Genomic DNA, 20,709 nt, shown 5'->3' on the forward strand with positions numbered 1-20,709 from the left:
AAATAACAAAGAAAGGAAAAAAAAAAATAAATAAAAACACCAACAATGGCCAAACTCTCGGGGCTTTTCAAAAAAAACGAGCCCGAACGGGAGGCTGTTCCAATGGCGGCCGGGGTTTCAAACTTATCTTCAGAGGACGCATATAGCCTTTACTATGGAGATGGTGCGGATCTACGCTCGGTTTATACATCCGGTCAGGACACTACGTATACGCGGGGTGGAGTCAGCAGTATTGGTGGGTCCAGCGATATTCGGGATTTCCGGCCAACAGGTGTACTTGGGACAATTTACACGACATATGGCGAGCTACAGCCGTCGTCAGATTTGACGGTAGTTCACGACTCTTTGGTGAAGGCAGACTTGGGAGACGAACGCGACGCGGCAAGGTATACGCGACAATTACGGGACCAAGCGCGTAACCGGAACCGGCTGAGGCCGCTGGCGCAGCAGCGCGCCAACGATAAGCTGCTACGACAGATTGATGAGAAAATCGGTGAGGCGGAGTACGAGGCACAGGTGTTTGAGCAGAAGCGAGAGTGGGCGGCGGAGGCTGCGCGAGGCAATGGTAATTACGTTGAGCTGAAGCTTCCTCAGGAGGCAGCTTTGGCAGGCAGTGGTGGGAACAACAAAGGTCCTCAGAAGTACTTTTCGATATACGATCAAAATCTTCGAGTGATTCAGAAGCAGAATCAGATCAGACAACAGGAGGAGGAGGATAGGAAAAAAATGCGATGGAAAGTGGGCGAAATGCCCAATGGCGATATCATGGCTGTGACTGCACAGGGTGTCCCCATGGAAAAATTGCAACGGGCCCAAGCAGAGGCATGGGAGCGCGAGAGAGCTGCCTGGGAGCGTGCAGAGCAGCAGCGATTGGCTCAGGAACGAATGGAGCAGGAGCGACAGGAGCAGGAGCGACAGGTCCAAGAACAACTTGAGCAAGAACGACTGGAGCAGGAAACTTACGTTTCGGCACCATATTTCGCGCAAGAACCAACCGGGTCAACATCTTCACTGGACTCTTCAACGGCAATTTATAGTAATAACGCCAGCGCGTCTAGTTTAAGTTCAGGGTACGGAACGGCCGCATCAGCTGGTGGATACCCGAGCAGTGGTCCTGCAAACATGTCGTCCATGCCTTCGCTAAGCTCTTCGGAATACTACCATCAGCATACAGCATCAGCAGCATCAGCAGCAGCAGCAGCAGCTTCCGGCAGCAATTTGGCGAGCTTTTCAAGTGCGGCTGCGTCGGAATCTCCTCGTTCGGTTCAGTCGGCCGGTGTTTCCGAGTCTCCGCGGTCGGTGCAATCAGCATCGTCGTCGTCCAAAGGCTGGTTCTCTTCAACCTCGGCTAATTCGAGCTCTATCAGCTTGCACACAGCACACACGTCGGCACATGAGGTCACGGTTCCAACACAAACATACCAACAGCCCACTCTTGCGAGTCTTGTTGCGCTTGATCAGCCTGATGACAATTCCTCGGTCCAAGACTTTACGGCACTTCCGTTGCCCAATCCTGCATATGCGGTCAGCGAACGACCAAAGTCCAAGAACAAGTCCCGGTCACGGTCTAGTTCCAAAACAAGAAGATCCAGATCTGGCTCACATTCGAGGTCCAGGTCGAGGTCCAGGTCGAGGTCTCGGACGCGGCCCCAATCGGAATCGTCCATCATGGACTCTCCACATACGGGCGTTCATCGGCGGTACGTTTCTTCGGCGTCATCAACGTTTTACCCAGCTAGCATGTACCGGGAGGTTGACGGTATGGACAGCGTTTTACCTGAAGGTGAGTCGTTTGACGGCGGGGCAGTTGAGTATGAGAATTCCACTGTAAGACCCGGGTCTCTTTTGACTGAGTCGATTGCTACTGAGTCTAATGGAACCGAGTCAGCTATCTCCGAGTCAATTGGTTCCATGCAAGTAGTCCAGCCTAGTTTTGATCAGGCGGTTGTTGCGACGACCCCCCTGAGCGGTTCAGCCGCGCGTGACGAGGTAGTGACGAATTTGGAGGCCCAAGCAATCGCGTTTTCACCCACCAACACAACCACCAAACCTGGCAACTTAAACCAGCCAGACTGTGACCTGAACACAAGCAAACAGTACCAAGACGAACCCGAGACGGGACATACTAGCATTCCAAGTTCGAGAAGTTCCGGTAAGATGAGTGCCAACGAGACCTCACACTTTTCGGCCAAGGCTATCATAGACCGATACAATAAAATCAACTCCAACAAACATAAAAAACCCAAGGCCGAAGCAGCTGCAGCCCCCCTACCACCAACCCAGTCTGCAGTAAACGCGATTGCAACTCCGGGGCCCACTGCGACCAAGGGAGGTGTTTCTGAAGCAGCCCCGGCGACTGCAGCAGCTCCGAATCATAATCACAATAACGGGTATCCGTTCAAAAAACCTCTCACGTCGTTTGGCAAGGTACTTGTAGCACCGGTCAACCTTTTAGTCAATGGCACCACGTCGACACATCCACCCCCTAGTAATATCCGTGTGGTGGACTCGCGAGTCCCTCAGCCGACTCCTCAGCAAATGGCAATGGCCGGACCACATCCCAATAACCCGAATCACTATGTACAACCCCCACAATACAATTTTTCTGCAGTACGGCCGCAATTTCTCAAAACGCAGTATCCTGATGGGACCGGCAACTATATGGAGATCCCTATTGTGCTGATGGACTATACAGATGAAGATAAGTTTATTAAAAACTCGAAGAAGTCGCAGCATTCTGTGCCGGTCGTGTCTACGCCTGTACAGCAGATTAAAGGCCCGGAGCACTATCAGCCAGCAACCCCAGCATCAGCAGCAGCAATAGCAAAAAATACCACGGTGGTAGGGTCATATACAGCATTACCAGCAGCAGCAGCAGTAGCATCAGCAGCAACAGTAGCACCTCAAGCAGTGGTTTCTATGCCGGTTGCAGCCAAACCTAAAAAGGTAGCTTTGCATGCTCGTAAAGGTGTACGCGTTGTGGCCCCTGACGCGTCGTCCTTGTCACACTCCCATATGGGCCATCACCCGAATGCAGAATCAGAAGTTCTTGAGTACGCACCAATGATGCCCGGGTCATCTTCGTCGCGGCGCCGCGCGCGGGCACCTACTGAAAAGTCCATGTCGCTGTACTCGCGGCGCGGTGAGCTAGTAGTGGATGTTCCTTACTCGAGTGTCCGCAATGGTATGTTATCGGACCCCGTGGGTGTACCTGTGATCAAGGGAGACCGCGTGCCAGAACCGCCTATTTACGCTCCGCCGGCCAAGCCTCCCAAGGAACCACTAGAAAGATCGCCAAAGAAGGGGAAACCCATGAGTAGTAGTCATCCAGAGGCCAAAAGAGAGGCTGTCCAAGCGGAAGAAGATACAAGCCGGTTGCTTTACAATTCGTGGCTCTCGACGCGTGCTGCTATTGAAGGATGGGCCACGGAAACTGTGGGTGGAATAACGGCAACACTAAGACCCACGCTACCGCCGAGCCAGGTGTTGACGGCCAAACAGGCTGCAGAGATGTCTGCAGCGCGGTACATGCGGGCGAACCCTGATTTACGGGCAATTGAGACGGCAGCTAATGGGCACACCATGGCGAGTCCGCAATCGGTATATTCATCGTCCATGTCTTCTGGGTCATACTCTTCAAGATCAGAATCAGTTTCTTCATCGCTGGTGCGCAGCTCGATTTTAGAATCATCACCACGGTCTGGACACTCGCACACAACAGGTGTATCGCAACCATCAACTCACACGGCCACAGCAACGGCCACGGCAGCGGCACGGTCCACATCTACGTTCCCAGGGACCCCAGCAAGTTCACAGATTAAGGTAAGGATTCCAATTGCCAATGTGCCATTGCGAGACATTGAACCTACGTTGTATACAGGACAAGGTGATGTAGATATGGAGATGGTAGACCGGTCGCGGATCGGGTCGCCGGTACCTGGATTTGGTGGGCCTGGGGGAACGTATGGACCTGAGCCACGCACACCTGGGGCACCGTCTCAAGGGTTGTTAGAAGCTGCAGCTCTTAAAGCACACCGGTCACCTGCATTTTCTAAGCTTAAACAGATTTTTGGAGGCAAAACTCCAGAGACAAACAACAATAAGATAGGAGGAACAGTTGGGAACACGCCTCGAGGTGTACCGCGGGTAGTAACAGCAGCCACGACGCCTGCCATGTCGAGTCGCACGCAGCATGCGTCGACCAAGCACGGGTCAGTGTATGGGTTTGGGGTTGATACAAAAGCCAGTGGTGAGGTAGTTACGGATCGACAGTTACCACCAGCGCTTGCTGCTAGTGGTCCTTTACTTCGTGGGGTATTTGCAGCGATTCGGCGGGTTGCACAACTTAGTGTTATTTTAAGGCCGATTGATAATGTGGCAGATACGGTACCGATGTTATATCCGACTGTGATTATATTGGAAGTATTGGCACTATTGTGGTTATTGCATCAGGTTTCAATGATTTTGGAGGTTATTTTGGCTGTCACACGGACTATTTCTGCACCGGTTGCTGGGCTCTCGCACATTTTGACTGCTGGGTTGGGTGGAGCAGCCAAAGCATCAGTAGAGGAGATTGTAGAGGGAGCAGGAGGGCGTCATCATGTGCTTTAAATATGACGATATATATATATATATGTATTTTTTTTTTATTTAACAATAATGATAGTAGTAGAATGATTAATATAAATTTGTTTATAGGCTCCCTTCCCAAAAAAAAAAAAAAAAAAAAAAAAAAAAAAAAAAAAAAAAAAAAAAAAAAGACGATATATATATATATAAATGCATTATTATTGTTATTTTTATAATTATTACTTTTAATTAGACACAAGAGGCCGCGAAGATTCACGTTCTTCTTCATACTCGAGTTCAATATGTTTACTCTTTGAGCGACGCGCAGATCCTGAGGTAGGTTTCTTTTTGGCTGATTGTTGTTGTTTGGATTGTTTCTTTGCCAAAGGTTTCTTATTAGGTTCTGGAACAGTTTTGCGTTTCTTTGCAGGAGGTTTTGTTTCTTCATCATCATCATCATCATCATCAGATTCATCTTCGGATTCAGATTCAGATTCACTATCAGAAACTTCTTCAGATTCGGATTCATTGCCTAACCATTTCTCAAGATCTTCCATATCAACCATTTCTTCTTCATCATCTTCATCATCATCTTCAACAAACTCAACCTCAGCACCTTCTTCTTCTTCTTCTTCCTCTTCTTCTTCATCCTCATATTCTTCTTCATCTTCAACTTGCTCTTCCTTCTTAATATTCCCTAGAACTTTAGCCCAAATCTTTTCATCCACATTTAAAGGTTGTTGGCCATAAGCTCCACTTTTCAATCTTTCAAGCAACTCCTTTTCAATTGCCTTTTCAATTTTTGCTGCTGCCAAAGCTTTCCGTTCTCTTCCACGTTCTCTGCGTACAACCTTAGGTGCCACAGGCACAAGTCTTGTTTCTTCTTCACCATTTCTTCTAGCTAAAGCTAACCGTCGTTCTGCCAAAGCTACTTGCGTAAGTCGTGTCAATCTTTGCTTGCATTTATGGACCAAAAATTCAGGCCAAAACCTTAGGTGCTCGTCAACTTGTGCAAGTGCAGAAGAGTATCTTGTTGACAACCGTACACGTTCCCACCATTTACGTGGCAAATGAGCACGTTCAGCAGTTTTCATGTAAAGATATAGTCGACCCTTGACGTTACGTACTGTTGCATATCTTGCATTTGCCAGTGGACAGCTTTCTCGTGAGCATAAACCGGAGACGTTGTATTCGTTACGACAAAAGTTTTGTTTTTTTTCAGTTGTAAGTTTGAATGAGCAGAACTGGTCATTTAAGACCTGCCAGATGACATCGTCGGACATTGTATAAGATGAGATTATTTAGAATGAAAGGGGGGTGGTTGGTTTCTAATATGGATTTTTTATCTAAAAAAAAAAATAAAAATTTTTTTTTAAAAAATGGATCAAAAAAAAAAAAAAAAAAAAAAAGATTTTTCTAAATTGAAATTTTTTTTTTTAAGGGCAAAAGGGTTTGATGATGATGAAAAAAATTTTTTTTTTAAAGATAAAAAAAAAAAAAAAAAAAAAAAATTGTATAATATATTATGTAATATGTAAGGCTGTATTTGTGTTACATTTATATGATATACGGCTGATAGTGTAATACACGTACGGCTGTGTTAAGTTATAGACCGAATGGCACAAAAGCAATTTGTAAAGGACATTTTGTTTTAAAAAAAAAAAGAACAAAATTTTGTTTAAAGACAAAAATCTGTTTAAATAAAAAAAAATTTCCTTTTTAAATAAATAAATTTATTTTTTTAAAATGCCTAGAATATGAAATTTTTTATCACTTAAAAAAAAAATTAAAAAAAAAAAAAAATCAAAAGAAATTTTTTTTTTTTTTTTTTTTTTTTTCTTCCAAGAATTGCTGTGATAAAAAAGCACAGCCACCTTTTTTTAATCAAAATTTTTTTTTATTTTTATCGGAGAATTCCCCTTAAAAATGTTTGAAATTTATTGAAATTTATTGATAATTATGATGATGATGATGATGATGATGATAATAATAATAATAATAATAATAATAATAATAATAATAATAATAATAATAATAATAATATGATTTTCATGAATATAATTAAAATAAAGAAATTATAAAAAGTTAATAATTATTATAATAATTATTTTAAAGGGGTCTTTTTATTTATTTTTAATTTTTTTTTTTTAATTTTTATTTTCTTTCTTTTTAAAATAATACTTGGTTGTATATCTTAAAGATAAAAACAAATATTATATTTATTATATTATCCAAATAGTTTTAATATTAAATTATCAAAAATATCAAAAATATCAAAAATATCAAAAATATATTAAAAATATCAAAAATATCAAAAATATCAAAAATATCAAAAATATCAAAAATATATCAGATTAATAAATTGATATTAATTATATATATATATATAAATATAAAAATAAAGTGCCGTTCATTAAATATTTTTCATTTTTATTTTTCTTTATTCTTTATTCTAACCAGCCACTTTGATTGACTTTTATCAAGAAAGGTAATTAATTATTATAGATTAATTATAACTAACTGATTTATATTTATAAAAAAAAAATAAAAAAAATATCGCTTTTTAATTTAGTTCTCATGAAAATATATGAGGTTTTTTTTTTTTTTTTTTTTATTGAAATTATTAGAATTTGAAATAAAATCTTTTAATATTATAATAATTATCAATTTAATTTTTAAAAACAAGATTTTAATTTTTTTTTTTAATTTTTTCAAATTTATAAACAAAAAGACTCTTTTTAAAGAATTTAGTATTTATTTATTTATTTAAACAATTCTAGTAACTCCAAACCATTTTAAAAAAAAATCCAAAGATATCTTTTCTTTAAATTCTTTAAATTTTTTAAATTTTTTTTTTTTTTGAGTTGAGCCTAAATGGAATTGTTTTTTTTTTTGTACAGCCCAGTCTAACCATAGGAACGGGAAATGCCGGCCGCAGCAGCAGCAGCAGCAGCAACAAAAAAACAACAAGTAACAACAAGTACTTTGATAAAGTCGATTTCAAAAAAAAAAAAAAAATGGCAAATTTATATATAAGCCAAGAAACAACTTAAGTAACAATTAAAAAAAAAAAAATTAAATAAATAGTCGAGGAATTCTTTTAAAAATTTAAAAATTTATTTTATATTTTAGTTTTTTTATTATTTTTATTTTTTTATTTTATTTTTATTTTTTTCTTCTAAAAGATATTTTCAAATATCAATAATTAGGTCCACTACTACACCACAATAATAATTATATGCCATCTCTTTAAAAGATATAACTTTTTATTAATCTATTAACGATTACCCCTTTTCTCCAGTTTTTTTTTTTTATTTCATCTCAGTCTCTTCAATATATATATATATATATATATAACAATGGATCCATTTTCATTTGTCATTATTGCAATCCCTCTCTCGGTCAAACTTATTCTTACACCTTTACTGGTTACAGAACAAGTCAATCGGCCACACATTCAACGTCAAAACAGAAGAAAGGTTATCATAGTTTAACCAGATTCTTGAGAAGACCTATAATACCTTTTTTTTTTGTCAATCAGTGATGGAGATATATATATCTTATTAAAAAGGAGGTTTTGTTAATGGGTGCAACAGAAACAAGGAAGAAAAAAAACACACACACACACACACACAAGGAATAACAGTTGTGTTTACTACTACTATCATTACAACTACTGATGTTGCTAAAAAAGATTTTTGAAGGAGGTTGGTGCACGGCAAACGGCTATAGAAACAAACAAACAAAAAAAAAAAAAAAACAAAAAGGACTTGCTAATAGTCGTCACCAATGGATGATTTTAAAATGTTATATATAAAAGCATTATCGGCGAATAGACAAGTCCGATGACCGAAAATAACGATACTTTTTACTTTTTTTTTTAAAAAAAAATCAAAAAAGGAAAAAGTTTACGGTTAAAAGGAATCTTATAATTTTAATTTGGATTCTAATAATGAAATCAATCAATCAAGAAAAGGTCATAGGAAGAAGATCGGAAGAGGGAAAAAAAAAATAAAAATCTTTTAGATTTTTTTTTTACTTTTTCTTATAAAGAACGGCCTCGGAACCGGTTGTTGGTTTATATATATATATATATATATATATATATATACTTGAACGGTACCTTGATTGCCGATTGGTGTCACGCGAGCAAATTCCTTGTGAGGAAGAAGAAGGAAAAAAAAAAAAAAAAAAAAAAAAGACGAGGAGGACTTTTTTTTATTTATTTGAGATGTTTTTTATTTTTTTATTTTTTAAAAAAATACAATAGACTAATATATTAATATAGATATTATAGAAATGATAGAAATAAGACTTTTTATTTTAAATTAAAAGTAAAAATAAAGTATTTTTTAAAGTATAAAAAAAATATAAAACAAAAAGTAATGATTATGGACATTACCGGAGTTGAACCGGTGACCTTCTCCATGCGAAGGAGACGCGATAGCCACTACGCTAAATGCCCAGTTAAATATTATTTAAAAATATTTAAATTTCTTATAAATTTAAATCATCTTTTTTTTAAAAAAAATGCTAAATCACGTGACAGTCACGGAGAGCAAACCCCATGCGGCTTTTACGTTCCCCGAATGGAATTCTCTCCCTTCTTCTTCTTCCCTCCCTCCCTCCCTCCTTTAAGGCCTTTACTATACTAATTTAAAATTTTCTTTACAGCCACCACAACCACAACCATAACCAATTAACTCCAAAAAAAAAAAAAAAAAAAAATCAAAAATGTCACGATTCTTCAAGAACTTCCGCATGCAGGGTACTAACCTTGAAATCATGAAGTTTGCCATCTGTGTTACTTTCCCTATTGGTACCATGATTTGGGTCGGTAACGATACCCATGAGAAATTCAATGTGCCCAATTTCTGGCCTGACCCAAGCACTCTTCATCGTATCCCCAAGACTCCAGAAGAACTTCAAGCTGAACTTGCTCGTATGAGAGCAGCTCGTGCTGAGAAAAGAGCTCGATTAGAACGTGAAGCCCAACAAATGAGTATTGTGGCACCCACACAGGAAGAACTGGAAGCTAGAGAACTTGAAGGAATGAAAAATAGACTCAAGGTTAGAGAGCTTGCTGAACAAGCACTTCGTCAGAAGCAAGAAGAAGAAGAAGAAGCAGCGACAGCAGCAGCAGCAGCAGCAGTGGTAGCAACAGAGGCAGTTGAGGTGTCTAGTTCGTCTGCAGCTGCTTCAGCTTAGAAGAAGATATAACTAGATTCTGGGAGTCTTGTTTTATTTCTCTTTTTTTTCATCCTTGATTACCTGCTTGTTTTTTTTGCTTGTTATTATTACTCCTACTACTACTACTACTACTACTATTGATTCACACACTTTTTGTACAGAACTTTACTAAATACCATTGATTCTTGTCTTGTCTTGTTAATTTTTTTTTTTTTTTTTTTTTGTTAAAGTCTTATTGAAAATACCCGGTCGGGGACTGGTCCAAAATTTTTATTATTAAATTTTTTTTTTTCTTTAAAACTAATAAACTACCCAACCACGTGATCTCACATTCATTTTTCAAAATCTTATTCTTTGATTTTACTTGCAATATATTACAATAGACAAAAACTTTTTAATTTATTTAAACATTTAGACAAAACAAATCTATACTTTTCTAAAACATGAGATATTCTCTATACCAACTGCTTAAGCAAGTAAATATATATATATACATACATATATATACATTTATATACCCACCCTTCTTTTAATGTCTCAAGGCATGACGATGTCTATAAACAATCTGCGTCGAAGTTCCGTTGGTCCAAGCAGTCCCAGTAGCCAAAGAAGCTGTTAAGGTCTTGCTCACGGTGCGCGTGATATACTTTGTTTCTGTCACAGTCTCAGACACAGGTGCATACACCGTAGTGGTAAGAGTAACAGGTTCCTGGGTCACAGCTTCACTAAGAGACCCTGTAGGTGTCACAGTAACAGTATAAACCTCAGGAGACGAAGTAACGGACGTGCTTACAACTAAAGTTGCAGTGCGCGTCAATGTCAAAGTCTGAACAATGGTAGAGGTCGGCGTAGACGTTACAGTCTCCGTGGTCACATAAACATACGGGTTAGTCACAGTCTCAACCGCAGCGGGCGAGCCGTCCGAATGTGTAGACGTCACGGTGCGAATAATGGTTGAAGTCAAAGTTTGAGTTTGAGTTGCAGTTATGGTGCTAGCAGTTACCAAAGTTTGAGTTGAATAAAACACAGGTTCTTCAGTAGTAGTAGCAGCAATAGTAGCAGCTGCTGCAACCTCACTGGAACTAAGTGCAGCAGTATCATTGAGATAAGCATTTTTGATAACAAATCCCTTTGAAGCAGAAGAAGCTGAACGGGTTTGAATCTTGGTGACAGTCAATGTTTGGGTCTGGAGCGGCGTGTAGGTCGAGTAAATTGTATAAGTAACACGGTCCGTCGTCACAGACCCTGTTGAAGTTTCGACCACAGTATCGACCGGAGTTGAAGTTTCCTGGAGAGCCACAGTCACAGTCAAAGTTTGAGTAGCATCAAAGACATATTTACCATTAAAGTGAGCTGTTGCACCTTCAGCAGCAATCGAAGCCAAAGCATCTTCGGCCTCATTGTAGGGGACTGTGAGGACTTCAGCAGAAGTTTCAGCTGAAGCTGGTGGCTGGGAAGTGGTAATTGTTTTGAAAAGAGTATAAGTAACATCGATAGTTGAGGTGATATCAACAACAGTTGAAACAGCAGAGGATTGGCCATCAGAGCCCACGACATAGATTGTTTTCGTTTCAGGGGTAACGACGGTAGTGATTGAAGAGATTTCAGTGGCCGAAGTAGTTACAGAAGGCCGGTTGATGGTGATGGTAGCATACACGGTTTCAAAGCGAGTAGAAGTCAAAGTTGTTGTTGGAGCTACTGCAGTATCGTTTGAATAAACACTACGCTTCATATGAAGATTTTCTTGTTCATAGGGTGAGATGGCAATATTGTTATTTGGGTTAATTGCACGTTTGATGAGATTTTGGAGGAAGTTGAGGGGATTTGCAGAGGCAGTTGAAGCCGAGAGCGCAAGGGCTCCTAAAAAGAGAGAGGAAGCTTTCATTTGTGTTGTTTATGATGATGAGTTATTTGAGGTTAAACGACCAGCGTTCAAAGTTTGAATCAAGTTTATAAATTTGAACAATAAAAAAAAAACAAAATAAGAGATAAAATTCGATATTGAATATAAACGAATGGATAGATATATTTTTTTTTTTAAAAAAAAAAAAGATAAATTGAAAATATAATAGGACAAAAAAAGAAAAAAAAAACGAGTGACTAGATATTTTAAAAAAACGAGTGTATAAAGAAGGTGGATAAAAAGTATCCGTTAACTGCTGAAAGTTAAATAAAAAAAAGAAGAAAAAGTATAAACTGTGTAAATTTGCTGGAAGTTAAAGAGAAGAGACTCTTGCTGGACAAAAGAACGTGTATATAAGATTTTTATTTATTTATTTAATTTTTTTTTTTTTTTTTTCAAAACTTGAATATAAATATAATTCCTTTATTTTTTTCAAAAAATAAAAAAATTAAATTTAGAGTGGATTTTCTTGAATATATATATATATATATATATAAACAGTGTATACAATACTATAGTTTTTATTTTTTTAAAAAAAGAAAAAGCCGCCAATATTCCCCACCACCCCCTTTTAGCAAAAGACTAAAAAAAATTTGAGATTTTTCTTCTATTTCGTCATATTTCATATTCATTTTTTTATTATTATTTTTTTTAATTATGTCTATATATATGTATTCAATCAAAATTTCTTTCTGTACCCCCTTTTTTTAGTTTGTATGTGTGTGTGTGTGTTGATTTTCTGCGACACGTCTAAATGTAACATTTCTTTTTTTTTTTTTTTCCCTATTACAAACTAAAAAAAAATAAGGGAACGCGTCTGTGCCTGAAAAAAAAAAAAAAAAAATTAATGCATTTTTGGGAAGTACGGCTGTATATCACACACACACACATACATGTAAGTGTACACTTTATTATTATCAACAAATTACTTATTTAGGAAATATGCATAATATGGTCAAAAAATTAATCGTATATAAATCATAAATATATATATTCAATATAACTATGTGTGTGTGTGATGTTGTCAATAAAATAAACTCATCCCGCCATCATCATCATCATCATCATCAATTTGTTTTTTTGTTTTTTTTAATGTTGACAATTTCAGGAGAAAAATAAATAAATAAAACAAAACTTGAATTTAATTTAATTTAATTTTTTTTTTAAACTCAATTTCAATTCAATATTTTAAATTATTTTAAATTAAAAAAAAACAAAACAATCCTTAATTAACTTTTTTCTAATTTTTTTTTTTTTTAAAATGTTTCAAAATCATCACATATATATATACAAGGATATATATCCTTATTTTTTTTTTTTTATTTAAATAAAAAAAAAGAACATTCTCTCCCTATTCTGGTGACCTTCCATAGTTATCAATTTTTTTTTTTTTTTTTTAATTCTACAATCTTTTCATTCATTTATTTTAAATTTTTTATTAAATATTTGTAGTTTTTTTTTTTTTTTTTTTTTTTTTTTATCTTTTACTTTTACCATTTCGACTTCTTTTTTCTATATACCCCCTTTGTTTACCTAAAGTGGTTTGCGCGTGTGTGTGTGTGTGTGTGTGTGTGTTGTAACTTTTCAACATTCCTCAGCAAATTTTCTTGTTTTTCGCTGGTAAGTAAAATTGCACAGCCTTCTAACGGGCTTTTTTTTTTTCTTTTTTTTTAAATATATTCAAATATATTCAAATTTATTCAAATCTATTCAATTCAATTCAATTCAACTCAAATTAATTTAAATTTGAATTCCATTTTTTTTAAAAAACAATTTTGGTATCATCGTCATCATCATCATTTTTTTTTTAAAAAAAAAAAAAATACCCCCCCATAACTAACAACATCAACACACCCCCTTCCTAAAACATTCCAATCCTTCAATATTAATGGGAACCATCGTCAAACTACCTGATTTATACTCTATTTTACCTTCAAAGAGAAAAAAAAAATGTTTCTCCATTTCAAAATTACGTATATCATATATATATATATAAATATAATAATCCAAAATATAAAAAATTAAATTAAATTAAATTAAATTAAATTAAAATAAAATAAAATAAATTAAATAAATATATATTTCATTCATCACATTTCTATATATTTATTATAATAATAATAATAATAATAATAATAATAATAATAATAATAATAATAATAATAATAATAATAATAATAATAATAATAATAATAATAATAATAATAATAATAATAATAATAATAATAATAATAATAATAATAATAATAATAATAATAATAATAATAATAATAATAATAATAATAATAATAATAATAATAATAATAATAATAATTATTTTTTTTTTTAAATTGTAAATTCTACTATATATCCATCTACCTTTCGTAGTCAAGACATAAATCCCGCGTCACTACCCACAATATACTCAAGTAACCTCACAGACTTATCATCCAATTGTGCAACAACTCCCTCCTCAAAATCTTGTCGCGTCCGTGCATCACTCACCCCCCGATATGCTCCCGCAAGACTCTGCAACACCATATAACATAACTTCCGAACAGCCGGTACTTGCTCCAACTTTAGTCCACGCGCCAATGCTTGTCCCAATTTCTCAAGCTCACTAATATCTAATCCACTAGTAATATCCCATAATCCATCACTCCCTACAACCCGCTTCAGCTTCACCAACATGTTCAGGTACGTGTAACACATTTCCAACGGCCGCTCATATACTTCTTTCCCTGGAATCAACTGATGCTCCAAAATCTCATCCACACAAACTTCAATCATCTTTACAACCCCTTCCGTATCAAGAATCATATTGATTTCTCCTAAAAGATGCTCACCTCCATGCATTAAAATGTACTTGGCTAGTGTTCCATTTTCTGCAACAATAATAGACTTCCCCTGATCATCTTCCCCTTCTTCCCTATTATCACTACCAATACCCTCGTCATTCACCCCCTGGAGCTTCACCACCATCCGAAACACTGCCGCCTCCTGACCAACCAAATCCTGTGGCAAAATACTTCCAAGTACACTCATCACCTTCTTGGCTTTAACTACTGGCATTGACCCTCCCTCAACATATCGCACCATTTCTCGTACTAACTCTGCACCATCTACCCTTATTGATTCATCCATATTTTCCTTACCACCGCTGGTGCTGGTGCTGGTGCTGGTGCTGCCGCCGCTATTCCGCACAAATGCCGCCAAGCTGTTAAGCTCGTGCTCACTAATCTCACGGCTCCGCAGTTTTATTAGTAGACTTGCATATGTTTCAGGGGTCTCACTAGGCGTCAGCTGCTGCAATGCAGTTGTAGCGTTATGGACTAAAAAAAATAACAAAAAAAAAAAATAACAAAAAAATTGAAAACCTCCGTTAGAAAACTTCATCACCGTTAAGGGCATCACCAACAGCTGTTGTTGCTGCTACTAACAAAAGCCTTTTGTTTTGCATTAATGTAGCAACAACTTTGGGAAACAAAAAAAAAAAAAATAAATAAACAAAAATAAAACAAAAATTCACTCACCTTGAGTCTCAAAACTCTCCCACTTGTTCTCACCAACATAAAACCCAGTACCCGAAAGCCGTGTAAGCGATTCGTCATAGACTGGCGTCTCAGGTTCTTTCGTAACTTTCGTAACTTTTGCATCTTTTGAATCTTTTGAATCTTTTGCATCTTTTGCATCTTTTGAATCTTTTGAATCTTTTGAATCTTTTGCATCTTCAACCTCCACTTCCAAGTCCGACATCTCAACATCTCTGGACTCCGTCGGAGTGTCTGGAATCGGTACATTCTCAGGTAGTACAACGTACCCAATATCCCGTTTCAGCTCATCAAACACATGGCTCACAGGTAGATCCTTGTCAACCCGTAGATACAGCGTCAAAAGTTTGATATTCTCAACTACTTCATCGTTCATCGCAATGCTCTTGCAGTCCCTGACCACGGCTTCTAAGAATTTGAGCGTGTATAAGTCATTCCCAATTCCAGCGGCACCAACAACATCCCGTCGGTGCGAAACTAAATATGTCACTAATGATAACCGCTTTTCTGGGTCAACTTCCATCAGTACCCGCTCCACAATTGGATACCCCTGAGTAGAGCTCGGACACGAGTAAATCACAGAAAGCGCCAGCTCAGTTGGCGAAAACACTTGCGATAGGTACTCAAGACCCTTGGGGTCCGACACCAATGCATAGATTGTAGGCTGAAATACTGCATCCTTGCGTTTATTAATAAATAACCGGTGTAAAGTCCGTGAAAGTACTTCCAGCGATGGCACATTAGCTTTATTGTCAAGGTTTTCTAGAAGCAGCTTAGCTCCAGCCTCGGTTTTTGAGGGTTGGTTCGAAGATAAGTTGGCCACAATCACTTCCGACACTGGCATTTCCGGTGTCACAGATCGTTGCAATGATCTAAAATTGCGCTCCTCTGTAGAATTAAAACTGCGCGACTTAATCTTTGACTCTTCTAACGATGACTGGCTTACTGACCGATCTCGAGACACGCTTCGCAACATACCGCTGCTGCTGCTTCCACTCGTATTACTCCCACTGCTTCCCACAGCCCTACGTACACCAGACCGCTGAGGCATGCCCAGCCTCGGCCTTGGCCCTGGTCCACTTGTACTCTGTATTGACTCTTGTCTCATTTCAGTCCGTGACCCACTATTGCGCTCTCTCGATTGCATTATAAACTCACGTAGCCCGCCACTCTGAGGCCTACTGCTTTGTTTAGTTGCGCCCGACGATGGCAACGGCTTGCCAGTAGGATTGACTCTCTCCAAACCTTTACGAATCGAAGAGTCAAAAGCATGTGCAGCTGAGGCTGCCTGTGTTGGCCACAATTCATTGTAAGCCCAAAATGCCAGCCGCATTTCCTCTCGTACTCCTGTGTTTGCATCTGCAAGACCTTTGACAATGCACCTTTCCATAATCTCGCGCCCGCCTGTCGAGTCTACAATGCTCTTAATGGTCCTATGGCAAAACAATTCTAGCCGAATTAGCTTTGCTGCAAATAACCGTGGTTGTGCATTCTTATCGCCCAAACTCGATTGGATCAAGTTAATTGCCTTGACCGAGTATGAAGATTTGGCAACAATCGCACTGGCTGCCATCATACCATTGCTACTGGTGATGCGCTTAGCTAGAGATGCAAACTTAATGGTGGCACTCAAATAAATATCCGAAATGCTATCCAGATTACTGCCTAGCATCATGAAACTCTCCTTAATTAATTGACATGCAGAGGTAGACAAAACTGTACGTAGAGATGAAGCTGCTTTAATAATCCCCTGAGACAACTCCTTCAATGCTAAACAGTATTGATCCGGGGTCTCTTGAGCAATGTTCCCCCGTAACAACCCTCTCAGCTTGTTTACACCGGCTTCACGTTTGGTCCAGTTGGCTTCGGTTTCTTTCCCCTCAAAACATGGAGCCATGAGTGTGATTTCACGTCGAAAATTGTCCAACGAGTGACAATACTCTGCTGGGAATTCTTCAATTTCGTAGCGAGGGTCTTGTAAAAAGAAATCAATGTTAAGGGCCTTTGACTGGGTTGGTGAAGAAGGAGCTGGAGAAACTGACCGCCGAGTATAATTGACTGAACTTAGAATATTTTCAGCCAGTCCAGTATCAACACCTTGGTTGGCCAATTCTTTGGCCAAATCTTCCTTGGCTGCTTCTCGTGCCACACGGAAAAACGTCGTCAGAACTTTACTGGCACTTACACGAACATCTTGGTTCTGGTTTCTTAGCAGTGCAACAACTGGTGGGGTAAATGGTTTGAACGAGATGTTGGAAGTGTTTGTAATTCTGAAAATGAGCAAGTCAAGGCATCCTAAGAGTACTGTGGGGTTACTACTGGAAAGTCCCAGGTCGCGGATTAAAGTGTCTACACGCTCAGGACATGCCATCCAAATGTCTTTAAATACACTCATGCTAGAGGTCCGGATCGAAGGTTTGGAATCCGCAAGACCGTCAATGACTATGGGAACAGCAGCATCCAGAATTTCAGCGAGATAGGACGGGTTCTGAGTAATGATGCGTTTGATGAGATGTCCGTTACATGAATGGGCTAGCGAGTGAAGCTGGGTATCTGAGGACTCGACTACATAGCGAAGGGTTTCAAAGTAACTGAAAGCATATGAGAGCTATAACGTTAGATTTAGAAATATTTTTAATGAGAGAATTTCATACATTGATGGGATTTCGTTTTGCAAATGATTTGAGAGACTGGAGAGCTGCAATTTTTGCATCGACGTCTAAAACAGTTAGCAAAATAAAAAAAAATAAATAAATAAAAATAAATATACATAAATCAAATAATTTCAACATACTTGGCCGCAGCATAATATCATGCAACGCATCTGGATCTAATACTAAAGACGATGTCATTTTGAATATTTTCCCCAATAGAACTTGGTTTTGGTTGTTTGGTTGTTTGTTTGGATGATCCACAGGGTGTTTTGAACAACCAAATTGTGCTGGTTGATTGATTGACTGACTGTTTGACTGACTGATTGATTGATGAATTTTGTCTGTCATTTTAAAAAACAGGGTAACTCCGGTAAACAGGGGTTATGCAATTTCCCAGTAGTTGCTACAAAACCAATTTACATCGCCCATTTCTACCTCTCCCTCTCCCTCTCCCTTCCCCACCCACACAGCCACTTGGCCAGCCGCCCTTCTTTTTCTGCCTGCCTTCCTGTCTGTTTGTTCACCCGCCTTGACATTCATAGAAACTTTCATTTCTGCCACCACCACAGCAAACTTCTTCACCACCCATTTCTACAAATGTCCGCAAGTCCCGCAGACCGACCGGTTCCTCCTAAGGAAACCGGTTCTTCTTTACCAGACCCTATTCTTCTTGAAACTAAACCTACCGACTCTAAGCCCATTGAGTCAACAAAAAAGCCTGCGGCTGAAAAAAAAACATCAACCGCAACTTCCTTGCCTGAACTCAACCCAGACTATGTCATTGAAGTCAAAGTCTCAACCGACCCTAAAGATAACCAACTTAACGAGTCTACTCTTGAAAAACTTGTATCTCTTCTTATTACTTCTGGATTTTATGTTCAGATCCGTCAGGGAAACCCGGGCTCTGTGTTTGTCTTCATCAAAACTACCTTTGACCTTCTCAGAACCCTCCACATCAATGCTGGTATTCAAGATTACCAAGTCGGTGTTCAACGACTTATCCCAAAAGGAGATGACTTGTCCATTGAAAGTCTTGATTCTAAAATTTCTCCAGCTGAAAAGCTTCGCTTGGTTTACGAGTTTTTGACTTCCCCTAAGTACGAAAAGGGTCTTGGAATCACTCCAGCCCTTGGTGAATGGTCCTTTGTCACTTCCATCTTCCCTCTTACCGATCATGACCTCAATGCCGAATGGTTCAAGCGTTGGAAGGCCCGCCCATACATTGACGACCAGGAAATTGATTTCTTGCGTTCTCATTTTGGCGAAAAGGTGGCCTTCTACTTTGCCTATCTCCACTTTTATACTAGCTTTCTTTTTGTTCCTGCCATTTTAGGCTTCTTCATGCACTTCTTTATCGGCTGCTATACCGTCTTCTTTGGGCTCTTCAACATCGTCTGGGGGGTTCTCTTCATTCATCTTTGGAAACGCAAGGAAAACCTCCTGGCTCTTCGCTGGGGTGTCAAGGGCTCCTCTGCGCATACTACGCCTCGCTCTGCTTTCAAACCCAATGCATTTGAAATGGACAAAATCACAGGTGTTATCACCCCCACTTATTCATACTGGCGTAGAGTTGCAAAACAGCTTGTCTCGGTCCCCCTCATTCTCGGTGCAGTTGCCGTCATCTTCTTGCTTCAATCTCTTGCTCTCGTCATTGAAATCTTTATTGTTCAGGTCTACCATGGACCTCTTAAACCCGTCCTTAAACTTATCCCTACCGTTGTTCTTGCTGCAATTGTCCCCACAGTCGTTGCTATTTACCGCTTGATTATTCTCAAAATCATTGGTTGGGAAAACCACGAGACTGATGATTCCTTTGATTATTCCTTTAACCAAAAGCTCTTTTCAGTTTCTTTCATCACATCTACTGGGTCCATGTTCTTGACTGCTTTCGTCTACCTTCCCTTTGGCCATTTGATTATTCCTCACCTTGACTTTGTCTCGACCTCTGTTAATACTTTTATCGGCAGAGACATTGCCAGCGGTGCCAATTATCAAGTCAATGGTAATCGTCTTGAAGCCCAGGTCCTTTACATGATGGTCACTGCCCAGATCATTAGTACTTTTACTGAAAATGTCTTGCCTTATTTCCAAGTAAAGGCTTTGGACAAGGTTGACCAGTTTCTTTCCAAAGGAACCCCCACTTTTGAAGACACACCTGAAGAATCCAAGTACCTTGAACAAGTCCGTGCTAGCTCAAAACTCCCTGAGTTTAGCGTTGATGCTGAATACCAGGAAATGGTCCTCCAGTTCTCCTTTGTCAATATCTTTGGTGTTGCCTGGTCTTTGGCCCCTTTTGCTGGTCTTTTGAACAACTGGTTTGAACTCCGTGGTGATGCCGCAAAAATCGTCTACTTTACCCGCCGCCCAATCCCCAAGCGTACCGACTCTATCGGCTCTTGGGGCTCGGATTTGCGCTACGTGACTTGGATTGGAACAGTTGTGACCACCTCTCTGGTCATCATGTACGGACCCACCTACCAAAAGTTTGCAGACCTTTCTAAGGGTGGTTTTGGTCTTGTCAATGTTGACCCACGCATCTTGCTTGCTGCTCTTATCTTTGCCGAACACTTTTACTTCATCTTGAACCGCATTGTGGCTCTTGTTCTGTCCAAGTTCCCTACCCCAGAAGAACTCGAGGACCAAAAGGAACAATATCTCATCCGTAAAGACTTTGTGGCCCTGCAACTCGCCAACGCTCCAGAGCTTTCTACTCTTGAAAAACGCGAGTCTACTCCTACAGATGATGAGCTTGTCTGGAAGGCCATTTCTAATCCCAAGGCCCAGGCCATAGCCGCCATTAAAGCTACTGTTGAGTCCTACATTGCAAAAACTACCGAAGCAAAGAAAAACAATTAAAGTAAAT

General features: G+C 38.8%; 6 protein-coding genes across 6 annotated transcripts; 3 read left to right on the plus strand and 3 right to left on the minus strand.

The window, feature by feature from the left end:
• Window positions 1–45: 45 nt before the first annotated feature.
• SAPINGB_P006115 (uncharacterized protein) lies at window positions 46–4,611 on the plus strand (the record flags this gene model as incomplete). Its single annotated transcript, XM_032000829.1, has 1 exon — window positions 46–4,611. The coding sequence occupies one exon, from the start codon at window positions 46–48 to the stop codon at window positions 4,609–4,611; it is 4,566 nt and encodes a 1,521-aa protein (XP_031856720.1).
• Window positions 4,612–4,814: 203 nt separating this feature from the next.
• On the minus strand, window positions 4,815–5,852 carry SAPINGB_P006116 (uncharacterized protein; the record flags this gene model as incomplete). Its single annotated transcript, XM_032000830.1, has 1 exon — window positions 4,815–5,852. The coding sequence occupies one exon, from the start codon at window positions 5,850–5,852 to the stop codon at window positions 4,815–4,817; it is 1,038 nt and encodes a 345-aa protein (XP_031856721.1).
• A 3,451-nt stretch (window positions 5,853–9,303) lies between these two features.
• On the plus strand, window positions 9,304–9,777 carry SAPINGB_P006117 (uncharacterized protein; the record flags this gene model as incomplete). Its single annotated transcript, XM_032000831.1, has 1 exon — window positions 9,304–9,777. One exon carries the CDS (start codon window positions 9,304–9,306, stop codon window positions 9,775–9,777), a length of 474 nt encoding a protein of 157 aa, XP_031856722.1.
• Window positions 9,778–10,288: 511 nt separating this feature from the next.
• SAPINGB_P006118 (uncharacterized protein) lies at window positions 10,289–11,644 on the minus strand (the record flags this gene model as incomplete). Its single annotated transcript, XM_032000832.1, has 1 exon — window positions 10,289–11,644. The coding sequence occupies one exon, from the start codon at window positions 11,642–11,644 to the stop codon at window positions 10,289–10,291; it is 1,356 nt and encodes a 451-aa protein (XP_031856723.1).
• Window positions 11,645–14,029: 2,385 nt separating this feature from the next.
• Window positions 14,030–18,044, minus strand: SAPINGB_P006119 (uncharacterized protein; the record flags this gene model as incomplete). Its single annotated transcript, XM_032000833.1, has 4 exons — window positions 14,030–14,973; window positions 15,175–17,800; window positions 17,847–17,911; window positions 17,987–18,044. The coding sequence occupies 4 exons, from the start codon at window positions 18,042–18,044 to the stop codon at window positions 14,030–14,032; spliced, it is 3,693 nt and encodes a 1,230-aa protein (XP_031856724.1).
• Window positions 18,045–18,443: 399 nt separating this feature from the next.
• Window positions 18,444–20,702, plus strand: SAPINGB_P006120 (uncharacterized protein; the record flags this gene model as incomplete). Its single annotated transcript, XM_032000834.1, has 1 exon — window positions 18,444–20,702. The coding sequence occupies one exon, from the start codon at window positions 18,444–18,446 to the stop codon at window positions 20,700–20,702; it is 2,259 nt and encodes a 752-aa protein (XP_031856725.1).
• Window positions 20,703–20,709: the final 7 nt, after the last annotated feature.

The sequence above is a fragment of the Magnusiomyces paraingens genome (assembly GCF_902498895.1).
Source record: "Magnusiomyces paraingens strain CBS 517.90 genome assembly, contig: contig5, whole genome shotgun sequence".
NCBI classification, from domain to species: domain Eukaryota; kingdom Fungi; phylum Ascomycota; class Dipodascomycetes; order Dipodascales; family Dipodascaceae; genus Magnusiomyces; species Magnusiomyces paraingens.